Source organism: Xiphophorus maculatus, chromosome 22 (assembly GCF_002775205.1).
Source record: "Xiphophorus maculatus strain JP 163 A chromosome 22, X_maculatus-5.0-male, whole genome shotgun sequence".
Lineage (NCBI taxonomy): Eukaryota > Metazoa > Chordata > Actinopteri > Cyprinodontiformes > Poeciliidae > Xiphophorus > Xiphophorus maculatus.
Genome location: NC_036464.1, coordinates 26,897,773 through 26,911,714, shown reverse-complemented (window position 1 = coordinate 26,911,714; position 13,942 = coordinate 26,897,773). Strand labels below are relative to the sequence as shown.

Below are 13,942 nucleotides of genomic sequence, written 5' to 3'. Positions count from 1 at the left end.
TATGTTTTTTAATGTAATTTGATTTCAAGCCATTTTTATTTTATTTTATTCTTTTGCTAATGTTAATTGCGTTACAAATTTTCTTTCAAACTCTTAAGTAGCTAACATTAATGCATACCTCTTTAAGTGATGCAGAAACACATAATATAAACAATATAACCTCGAATGAATAAATATGGAGATATTTAGAAAAATTTAGCAATGCATATAAGCGTAAATGTTAAAATAATGTACGTAAAAATTACAGGTAAACAGTTTCTATCTACCTACATAAAGTTGTACAGTTCATTTAGTATTGCTGCATAATAAATCTAGATTTTTCACATTTTTGTGTGGCTCTAAATATTTAAGTAAAAAATAAAAAATTTCTGTCAAATCTTTTTGTCTTTTTAGCCACACTAACTGTGTAGTTGAGAAATATTAATAAAAAAATAAACAGCTAACAGTTGGAAGGACTTGAAGTTTACATGAAACAGAAATAGTTCGTGATAATTGCTCATGCTATTTTAATACAATTTAGTCACTACGGTTTAAAATAATATTTAAACAACTATCTTTATTTAGTTGCTTAATAAATATTTTCTAATATTTAACGTTCATTGGGTTTTGTTAATTGTTCCTGTAACAGTTTATTTCTGTTCACCCATATAAAGTTCTTGTACTATTCAGTCAATGCAGTTACCTAATAACTGAAATAAGATAAAATAACAAATATTTATTCTAATCACATTAACGGAATTTAAGTGTGTTCCTGAATGAACCTGTGCTATAAATGACAGGACATGTTGGAGGTATATAGCAGTAGTGTCCTGATTCTGTATTGATATTGGAAATTAGTCCGATATCAGTCAAAAATGACTTTCTATCTATTACGTCGGCCTGCATCTAAAACCTCAGATTAATATCACTTGATCAGGTCGTTTTCTAGAGTGCCACACTACAGAATAAGTTTTAGAAGTATGTATGATTCATGCTGGTATTGTATCGGATCAGTATCAGTATCGGCCAATACTCAGACCTGCAATATCGGTTTCAGAAGGGAAAAAGTAAATGAAAACAAGTCAGGGTTTGTGATAAATGGTTGTTTATTTATGAAGTCAAATTTTTTGTTTATCTACATAGAATAGTGACAATTCAGAGTAAATAATGAATAATTCTGCATCTTTACCACATATTAAGTGTTTATTTGAAGGTGTTTCTTAATATGCTTAATATAGATTGTAGAGAATTCAAACATTTTTATAAACACTTAAATTCACCAAATGTTACTTTGTTTTTATGTCAAATCTTATTCTAAAAAGTAACTAGGGTTGCAAATGTAAAACACAGATGTGATTCTTGGTGAACCAAATCTGTTTTTGATAGAAACACAAACAGCAGCGGATAGCTACAGAGTCCTATTCTGTTTCAGGAAACAAAGACTGATCCCAGGACGGGGATGTGAGGAGTTCAGTATTTAACCTTTATGATGGCAGCATAACTTATCTATTAATAATAATGGTGGATAATCAGACCGTGTTTCCACACACTGATCCACAGGACATGATTAGCTGTAGGTTTCTGAAGTTTTTGTTGTTGTTTTTGATGCTACAAAAAAAGAAAAGTTAGCTAAAGCAGTAAGTTGTCAGCAGCTTGTCAGGTTGTGTGAAAGCCAGTGTGCTGCAGCAAGTAAACATCTTCAACATGCTCAGCATTCTGGCCCAGGGAACAGCTGGAACTCTGTCATCTGGAAATTCTGTAAGTGTTGTGATTTGTTGATTTTTCGTTATTGCTTTATACTTTCAAATTCTTACTCATGTGACAACTTGGTGATTCTGAGAGAAACACAGACAACAATGTCGAAGTGCTGAAGATGTGTTGCTTTTGTTATATTGATGAAGGTAATGGTGCTAATCATGTCAGAGAAGACAAGGTGGAAGATTTTCCTTCAAGTGGAAAAGTCATTTCCCTTGAGGATAACAGTTCACAATTTGTCCACAGATAGAATGTTAGCAACATTCTATCTGTTGCTAACAGATAGAATGTGTATGCTATAGTATTTGTATAGCTTGTCACCGGCTTAGTGAGGTTTGAATAACAGCTTTTACATAATAAGGGCTTAAAGCTGAAAAGACTGAAGCTGCACTGAAAAAACAAATGGTAATGTTGAGCAAATATGAGCAAAATCATATCAGTTCCAGACACCGAAGCAGGTGTAAATCTGTCTGTAAAAACTATTGACTGAGGTTTATTTTTGCCCCTTTGTAAGGATTCATACCACTTGAACTTTTGCACATTTTGCTATATTAAATCCATAAACTTCAATGTAATTTGGGTGATTTTATATGGTAGACTAAAGAGCACAGTTGTCAAGTGAATGAACATTGTGGCATTGTTACATTTTAATAGAGATAAAAATCTGAAAGGTGTGGTGTGCTACTGCTGAGTCAATGCTTTGTAGAGTCACATTTTGTTTTCATTCCAGCTGTGAGTTTGTTATGGTTTGTCTCTAGTTGCTTTTCTTTGGAAAATGTGAACGGTCACTGATATCAGCCACAGTGATTGGAGAACATTAGTGAAGATCTTGCTACAAAATTTCCAACCAGATGTTGGTCAGAACTTTGACTGGACCATGCTGTTGTATGTTGGGTTGTATGTTGTAAAATAGTTAAAATCCAGCCAAGCTTGTGGTGGCAAGAGGCCAAAATGTGAAAAGGTTCAGAGTCCATTCTACAGGACGCTGTGTTTTCTAACACAGATTCCAGATCTCCAATTCAGAGAGTTGTTATGACTATGGGAGAAATTTAACATCCATGCACCCATTTGGGAATTTTCCTGATTTTCTGTCATCTAGAATAAGCAGTTTGGTTATAATACAATCTTTTTCAGATAAGCTTCTTCTTCTTCCATTGATCTATGGCAATGGCAGATTGTCAGGGTTTACAAGATCAGGTGGATTTTTTTTTTCTTTAAAACTAATCTGCTACTGATCCCTGTACCGTTCCTGTATATGTATATGCAATGTTTTGTTTTTTTACTGTAAATCCTCCTCTGTTTAATCAGGGTTTTATGTTGGGTCGGATTGTTCAGGATTACAGGAAGTATCTGAAACAAAGACATTTATGTAGAGTTTCTGCAATATTAAAATAATAGAGAAGCTGATCCTTGACCAGATACTTTCGGCCTCTAGCCGATTTTCCATGAACTCTGGCTCCAAAGCCAGATTGTTAATACCAAATTAGCTGCAGAAGGAGAAATCCAACATGACAGCGGCTGCAAAAGGCTAAATTTCTCTTTTATTTACACAACTTCCAGATAAGCCCTTCGCAATAAGCACTTAATCAATTAATCGCATGATAAATTAAAATAAGCTCAATATTTTTGAAAAGCAACTTTGTTTTCAGAGACATCATAATCCACTTTATTTATGTTTCCAGTTGTATGTGGTTTTTACTATCTGTTTTATTAACTCTTATTTGTTGTTGTGTTTTATTTTGGATATTTAAAATGTCTTCCAGTTTCTGTGTGGAGTGTTGTGTACAAAATTAAAGTTTATCAATCTTTGACAGGGCAAGCTTGCATTATTATGCTATTATCTTTATATTAGTTAATTAATCAAAACAACAATATTTTTTATTGGAATAATTTTTGCCTTCAAAATTAACCTACGTTTTTTGTTTGCAAAAGACGGAGAGTTTTGTAGAGGAATCTAAGACACGGCTAAGCCTGTCGCAATAATCTATAAATCAATGAATCACATCAGAAGTTAAAATCAACTCAGTAGTTTCCATTTGGCGAACAGTTGTTAAAGAGATGCTGCCCTGTAATATGACTGAAACATTGACATTTTGAGAAATGAAATCATCCACTTAAATTGTTGTTTTGTTTGTTTATTTTGGATGTTTAAAAATGGTCTCAAAATGACATCATCATGTATTGCAATAAGTTGTGGTCAATTTATCGTCCATTAAATTTGTTTTAGTGACGGGCCTAGAAACCGTCCTGTCATGTGCCTCTGTTTAGTCTGATGAATTCGATGACATTAATGTTTTGAAGTTCTGTCAGCGTTTTCCAGAAATCTCGTGGGATGAGTGTGTGTTTTGTGTCTGCAGGCTGGCAGCCGCGCTGGTTCATCCTGGAAGACGGCGTAATCTCGTATTACGACAGCGAGGATGACGTCGCAAAAGGCAGCAAGGGATCCATCAAGATGTCCGTGTGTGACATTAAAGGTTGGTCTACCTGGCCTGGTCTCGTCACTGTGAAGGTAAAGGTATCCAACCACACGTTGTGTTTCAGTCCATCCCACAGACTCGACTCGCCTGGAGCTGATCATTCCTGGTGAGCAGCATTTCTACGTGCGAGCCGTTAACGCCGCAGAGAGGCAGAGGTGGCTGGTGGCGTTGGGATCCTCCAAAGCTGGAACTTTGGAAAGCCATAAACACAGAGGTGCTTTGTGATGTAATCAGTTAACTTGATCAATAAAGCTTTGTTATTGTAAACAAACTTATCTGATCGCTGTGTGTGTGTGTGTGTGTGTGTGTGTGTTATCAGGTTCAGACTGTCTGAAAACCAAAATGTCTGAACTTCGTCTGTATTGTGACCTCCTTGTCCAGCAAGTCCAAACGATCCAATCACAGCACAATGCAGACACAGAAGCCCCGCCCACTTCAGAGGTAAGAAAAAACCAACCTGTATGGTTTAAACCGGCCTAAACGAAGGTCAGAAATGACCGCAAGCTAGTTATAGAGAGGAAAATAGACATTTGGAATCTTTGTCCTCAAAATAAAGAAATTATACTTGGCATTAAACTTGTCACAATAAATCAATGAATCGCATGATAAATTAAAACCAGATAGATTATTTCTACTTACAAGATTGTTTTTTCTCTCTTTTTACCAAAAACTGGATGATAAGTCTTCAGTCTGGTGCTTTGGTCTCAACTAAATTATGTTAAATGTTCTTTAGAAATGAAAGTTTATTCACCTTTCAAAATGTGTTCTTGCATTATTATGCCATTACTGTGTGTTACTTGAAAATGGCCTCAAAGCAACAATATTATTGTTTATCACAATTACTTCTGGGACAATTATTGTGATGGGCCTATCCAACATGTTATATCATATCCAACATGTCATATCATATGCAACATGTCATATCATATCCAACATGTCATATCATATGCAACATGTTATATCATATGCAACATGTTATATCATATGCAACATGTTATATCATATCCAACATGTTATATCATATGCAACATGTTATATCATATGCAACATGTTATATCATATCCAACATGTCATATCATATGCAACATGTTATATCATATCCAACATGTCATATTATATGCAACATGTCATATCATATCCAACATGTCATATCATATGCAACATGTTATATCATATGCAACATGTCATATCATATGCAACATGTTATATCATATGCAACATGTTATATCATATGCAACATGTCATATCATATGCAACATGTTATATCATATGCAACATGTCATATCATATCCAACATGTCATATCATATGCAACATGTCATATCATATCCAACATGTCATATCATATCCAACATGTCATATCATATGCAACATGTCATACCATATCCAACATGTCATATCATATCCAACATGTCATATCATATGCAACATGCCATATCATATCCAACATGTCATATCATATCCAACATGTCATATCATATGCAACATGTCATACCATATCCAACATGTCATATCATATCCAACATGTCATATCATATGCAACATGTTATATCATATGCAACATGTCATATCATATGCAACATGTCATATCATATCCAACATGTCATATCATATCCAACATGTCATATCATATGCAACATGTTATATCATATGCAACATGTTATATCATATGCAACATGTCATATCATATGCAACATGTTATATCATATGCAACATGTTATATCATATCCAACATGTTATATCATATGCAACATGTCATATCATATCCAACATGTCATATCATATCCAACATGTCATACCATATCCAACATGTCATACCATATCCAACATGTCATATCATATCCAACATGTCATATCATATCCAACATGTCATATCATATGCAACATGTCATATCATATCCAACATGTCATATCATATCCAACATGTCATATCATATGCAACATGTTATATCATATGCAACATGTTATATCATATGCAATATGTTATATCATATGCAACATGTCATATCATATCCAACATGTCATATCATATGCAACATGTCATATCATATGCAACATGTTATATCATATGCAACATGTTATATCATATCCAACATGTTATATCATATGCAACATGTTATATCATATGCAACATGTCATATCATATCCAACATGTCATATCATATCCAACATGTCATATCATATGCAACATGTTATATCATATGCAACATGTTCTATCATATGCAACATGTCATATCATATGCAACATGTCATATCATATGCAACATGTTATATCATATGCAACATGTCATATCATATGCAACATGTCATATCATATCCAACATGTCATATCATATGCAACATGTCATATCATATCCAACATGTCATATCATATGCAGCATGTTATATCATATCCAACATGTCATATCATATGCAACATGTTCTATCATATGCAACATGTTCTATCATATGCAACATGTCATATCATATGCAACATGTCATATCATATGCAACATGTTATATCATATGCAACATGTCATATCATATGCAACATGTCATATCATATCCAACATGTCATATCATATGCAACATGTCATATCATATCCAACATGTCATATCATATGCAACATGTCATATCATATCCAACATGTCATATCATATGCAGCATGTTATATCATATCCAACATGTCATATCATATGCAACATGTTATATCATATGCAACATGTCATATCATATCCAACATGTCATATCATATCCAACATGTCATATCATATGCAACATGTTATATCATATCCAACATGTCATATCATATCCAACATGTCATATCATATGCAACATGTCATATCATATCCAACATGTCATATCATATCCAACATGTCATATCATATCCAACATGTCATATCATATGCAACATGTCATATCATATCCAACATGTCATATCATATCCAACATGTCATATCATATGCAACATGTTATATCATATGCAACATGTTATATCATATGCAACATGTCATATCATATCCAACATGTTATATCATATGCAACATGTCATATCATATGCAACATGTTATATCATATGCAACATGTTATATCATATGCAACATGTTATATCATATGCAACATGTCATATCATATCCAACATGTTATATCATATCCAACATGTTATATCATATGCAACATGTCATATCATATGCAACATGTCATATCATATCCAACATGTCATATCATATCCAACATGTCATATCATATCCAACATGTCATATCATATCCAACATGTCATATCATATCCAACATGTCATATCATATGCAACATGTCATATCATATCCAACATGTCATATCATATCCAACATGTCATATCATATCCAACATGTCATATCATATCCAACATATCATATCCAACATGTCATATCATATCCAACATGTCATATCATATCCAACATGTCATATCATATCCAACATGTCATATCATATCCAACATATCATATCCAACATGTCATATCATATCCAACATGTCATATCATATCCAACATGTCATATCATATCCAACATGTCATATCATATGCAACATGTCATATCATATCCAACATGTCATATCATATCCAACATGTCATATCATATGCAACATGTCATATCATATCCAACATGTCATATCATATGCAACAGTTATATCATATGCAACATGTTATATCATATGCAACATGTCATATCATATGCAACATGTCATATCATATGCAACATGTTATATCATATGCAACATGTTATATCATATGCAACATGTTATATCATATGCAACATGTCATATCATATCCAACATGTTATATCATATGCAACATGTCATATCATATGCAACATGTTATATCATATGCAACATGTTATATCATATGCAACATGTTATATCATATGCAACATGTCATATCATATGCAACATGTCATATCATATCCAACATGTTATATCATATGCAACATGTTATATCATATGCAACATGTCATATCATATGCAACATGTCATATCATATCCAACATGTCATATCATATCCAACATGTCATATCATATCCAACATGTCATATCATATGCAACATGTCATATCATATCCAACATGTCATATCATATCCAACATGTCATATCATATCCAACATGTCATATCATATCCAACATGTCATATCATATCCAACATGTCATATCATATGCAACATGTTATATCATATGCAACATGTCATATCATATCCAACATGTCATATCATATGCAACATGTTATATCATATGCAACATGTTATATCATATGCAACATGACATATCATATGCAACATGTCATATCATATCCAACATGTCATATAATATGCAACATGTCATATCATATGCAACATGTCATATCATATCCAACATGTCATATCATATCCAACATATCATATCATATGCAACATGTCATATCATATCCAACATGTCATATCATATGCAACATGTTATATCATATGCAACATGTTATATCATATGCAACATGTCATATCATATGCAACATGTCATATCATATCCAACATGTTATATCATATGCAACATGTTATATCATATGCAACATGTTATATCATATGCAACATGTTATATCATATGCAACATGTCATATCATATGCAACATGTCATATCATATCCAACATGTTATATCATATGCAACATGTCATATCATATGCAACATGTCATATCATATCCAACATGTCATATCATATCCAACATGTCATATCATATCCAACCTGTCATATCATATCCAACATGTCATATCATATGCAACATGTCATATCATATGCAACATGTTATATCATATGCAACATGTCATATCATATGCAACATGTCATATCATATGCAACATGTCATATCATATCCAACATGTCATATCATATGCAACATGTCATATCATATGCAACATGTCATATCATATCCAACATGTCATATCATATGCAACATGTCATATCATATGCAACATGTCATATCATATCCAACATGTCATATCATATCCAACATGTCATATCATATGCAACATGTCATATCATATGCAACATGTCATATCATATGCAACATGTCATATCATATCCAACATGTCATATCATATCCAACATGTCATATCATATGCAACATGTCATATCATATGCAACATGTCATATCATATCCAACATGTCATATCATATCCAACATGTCATATCATATGCAACATGTCATATCATATGCAACATGTCATATCATATGCAACATGTCATATCATATCCAACATGTCATATCATATCCAACATGTCATATCATATCCAACATGTCATATCATATGCAACATGTCATATCATATGCAACATGTCATATCATATCCAACATGTCATATCATATCCAACATGTCATATCATATGCAACATGTTATATCATATGCAACATGTTATATCATATGCAACATGTCATATCATATGCAACATGTCATATCATATGCAACATGTTATATCATATGCAACATGTCATATCATATGCAACATGTCATATCATATGCAACATGTCATATCATATGCAACATGTCATATCATATGCAACATGTTATATCATATGCAACATGTTATATCATATGCAACATGTCATATCATATGCAACATGTCATATCATATGCAACATGTCATATCATATGCAACATGTTATATCATATGCAACATGTCATATCATATGCAACATGTCATATCATATGCAACATGTTATATCATATGCAACATGTTATATCATATGCAACATGTTATATCATATGCAACATGTCATATCATATGCAACATGTCATATCATATCCAACATGTTATATCATATCCAACATGTCATATCATATGCAACATGTCATATCATATGCAACATGTCATATCATATGCAACATGTCATATCATATGCAACATGTCATATCATATGCAACATGTCATATCATATGCAACATGTCATATCATATCCAACATGTCATATCATATCACATTCATATCATATCCAACATGTCATATCATATCCAACATGTCATATCATATCCAACATGTCATATCATATGCAACATGTCATATCATATCCAACATGTCATATCATATCCAACATGTCATATCATATCCAACATCATATCATATCCAACATGTCATATCATATCCAACATGTCATATCATATCCAACATGTCATATCATATCCAACATGTCATATCATATCCAACATGTCATATCATATCCAACATGTCATATCATATCCAACATGTCATATCATATCCAACATATCATATCCAACATGTCATATCATATCCAACATGTCATATCATATCCAACATGTCATATCATATCCAACATGTCATATCATATGCAACATGTCATATCATATCCAACATGTCATATCATATCCAACATGTCATATCATATGCAACATGTCATATCATATCCAACATGTCATATCATATGCAACATGTTATATCATATGCAACATGTTATATCATATGCAACATGTCATATCATATGCAACATGTCATATCATATGCAACATGTTATATCATATGCAACATGTTATATCATATGCAACATGTTATATCATATGCAACATGTCATATCATATCCAACATGTTATATCATATGCAACATGTCATATCATATGCAACATGTTATATCATATGCAACATGTTATATCATATGCAACATGTTATATCATATGCAACATGTTATATCATATGCAACATGTCATATCATATCCAACATGTTATATCATATGCAACATGTTATATCATATGCAACATGTCATATCATATGCAACATGTCATATCATATCCAACATGTCATATCATATCCAACATGTCATATCATATCCAACATGTCATATCATATGCAACATGTCATATCATATCCAACATGTCATATCATATCCAACATGTCATATCATATCCAACATGTCATATCATATCCAACATGTCATATCATATCCAACATGTCATATCATATGCAACATGTTATATCATATGCAACATGTCATATCATATCCAACATGTCATATCATATGCAACATGTTATATCATATCCAACATGTCATATCATATCCAACATGTCATATCATATGCAACATGTTATATCATATGCAACATGTTATATCATATGCAACATGTCATATCATATCCAACATGTCATATCATATCCAACATGTCATATCATATGCAACATGTTATATCATATGCAACATGTTCTATCATATGCAACATGTCATATCATATGCAACATGTCATATCATATGCAACATGTTATATCATATGCAACATGTCATATCATATGCAACATGTCATATCATATCCAACATGTCATATCATATCCAACATGTCATATCATATCCAACATGTCATATCATATGCAGCATGTTATATCATATCCAACATGTCATATCATATCCAACATGTCATATCATATCCAACATGTCATATCATATGCAACATGTCATATCATATCCAACATGTCATATCATATGCAACATGTTATATCATATGCAACATGTCATATCATATCCAACATGTCATATCATATCCAACATGTCATATCATATGCAACATGTTATATCATATCCAACATGTCATATCATATCCAACATGTCATATCATATGCAACATGTCATATCATATCCAACATGTCATATCATATCCAACATGTCATATCATATCCAACATGTCATATCATATGCAACATGTCATATCATATCCAACATGTCATATCATATCCAACATGTCATATCATATGCAACATGTTATATCATATGCAACATGTTATATCATATGCAACATGTCATATCATATCAACATGTTATATCATATGCAACGTCATATCATATGCAACATGTTATATCATATGCAACATGTTATATCATATGCAACATGTTATATCATATGCAACATGTCATATCATATCCAACATGTTATATCATATCCAACATGTCATATCATATGCAACATGTCATATCATATTCAACATGTCATATCATAAGCCAACATGTCATATCATATCCAACATGTCATATCATATCCAACATGTCATATCATATCCACATGTCATATCATATCCAACATGTCATATCATATGCAACATGTCATATCATATCCAACATGTCATATCATATCCAACATGTCATATCATATCCATGTCATATCATATCATATCCAACATGTCATATCATATCCAACATGTCATATCATATCCAACACAACATGTATATCATATCCAACATGTATCATATCAACATATCATATCCAACATGTCATATCATATCCAACATGTCATATCATATCCAACATGTCATATCATATGCAACATGTCATATCATATCCAACATGTCATATCATATCCAACATGTCATATCATATCCAACATGTCATATCATATCCAACATGTCATATCATATCCAACATGTCATATCATATGCAACATGTTATATCATATGCAACATGTCATATCATATCCAACATGTCATATCATATGCAACATGTTATATCATATGCAACATGTTATATCATATGCAACATGACATATCATATGCAACATGTCATATCATATCCAACATGTCATATCATATGCAACATGTCATATCATATGCAACATGTCATATCATATCCAACATGGCATATCATATCAACATATCATATCATATGCAACATGTCATATCATATCCAACATGTCATATCATATGCAACATGTTATATCATATGCAACATGTTATATCATATGCAACATGTCATATCATATGCAACATGTCATATCATATCCAACATGTCATATCATATGCAACATGTTATATCATATGCAACATGTTATATCATATGCAACATGTTATATCATATGCAACATGTTATATCATATGCAACATGTCATATCATATGCAACATGTCATATCATATCCAACATGTTATATCATATGCAACATGTTATATCATATGCAACATGTCATATCATATCCAACATGTCATATCATATCCAACATGTCATATCATATCCAACCTGTCATATCATATCCAACATGTCATATCATATGCAACATGTCATATCATATGCAACATGTTATATCATATGCAACATGTCATATCATATGCAACATGTCATATCATATGCAACATGTCATATCATATCCAACATGTCATATCATATGCAACATGTCATATCATATGCAACATGTCATATCATATCCAACATGTCATATCATATGCAACATGTCATATCATATGCAACATGTCATATCATATCCAACATGTCATATCATATCCAACATGTCATATCATATGCAACATGTTATATCATATGCAACATGTCATATCATATGCAACATGTCATATCATATCCAACATGTCATATCATATCCAACATGTCATATCATATGCAACATGTCATATCATATGCAACATGTCATATCATATCCAACATGTCATATCATATCCAACATGTCATATCATATGCAACATGTCATATCATATGCAACATGTCATATCATATGCAACATGTCATATCATATCCAACATGTCATATCATATCCAACATGTCATATCATATCCAACATGTCATATCATATGCAACATGTCATATCATATGCAACATGTCATATCATATCCAACATGTCATATCATATCCAACATGTCATATCATATGCAACATGTTATATCATATGCAACATGTTATATCATATGCAACATGTCATATCATATGCAACATGTCATATCATATGCAACATGTTATATCATATGCAACATGTTATAT

At 32.0% G+C, this 13,942-nt stretch overlaps 1 protein-coding gene across 1 annotated transcript in view; it reads left to right on the top strand.

The window, feature by feature from the left end:
- plekha3 (pleckstrin homology domain containing A3) overlaps positions 1 to 13,942 on the top strand; it is a 37,358-nt gene that overhangs the window by 337 nt on the left and 23,079 nt on the right. Inside the window, exons 2-4 of the mRNA XM_023327610.1 lie at positions 4,092 to 4,208; positions 4,276 to 4,425; positions 4,531 to 4,652. Coding sequence (XP_023183378.1) covers positions 4,092 to 4,208; positions 4,276 to 4,425; positions 4,531 to 4,652 — 389 coding nt within the window. The remainder of the gene's footprint in view (positions 1 to 4,091; positions 4,209 to 4,275; positions 4,426 to 4,530; positions 4,653 to 13,942) is intronic.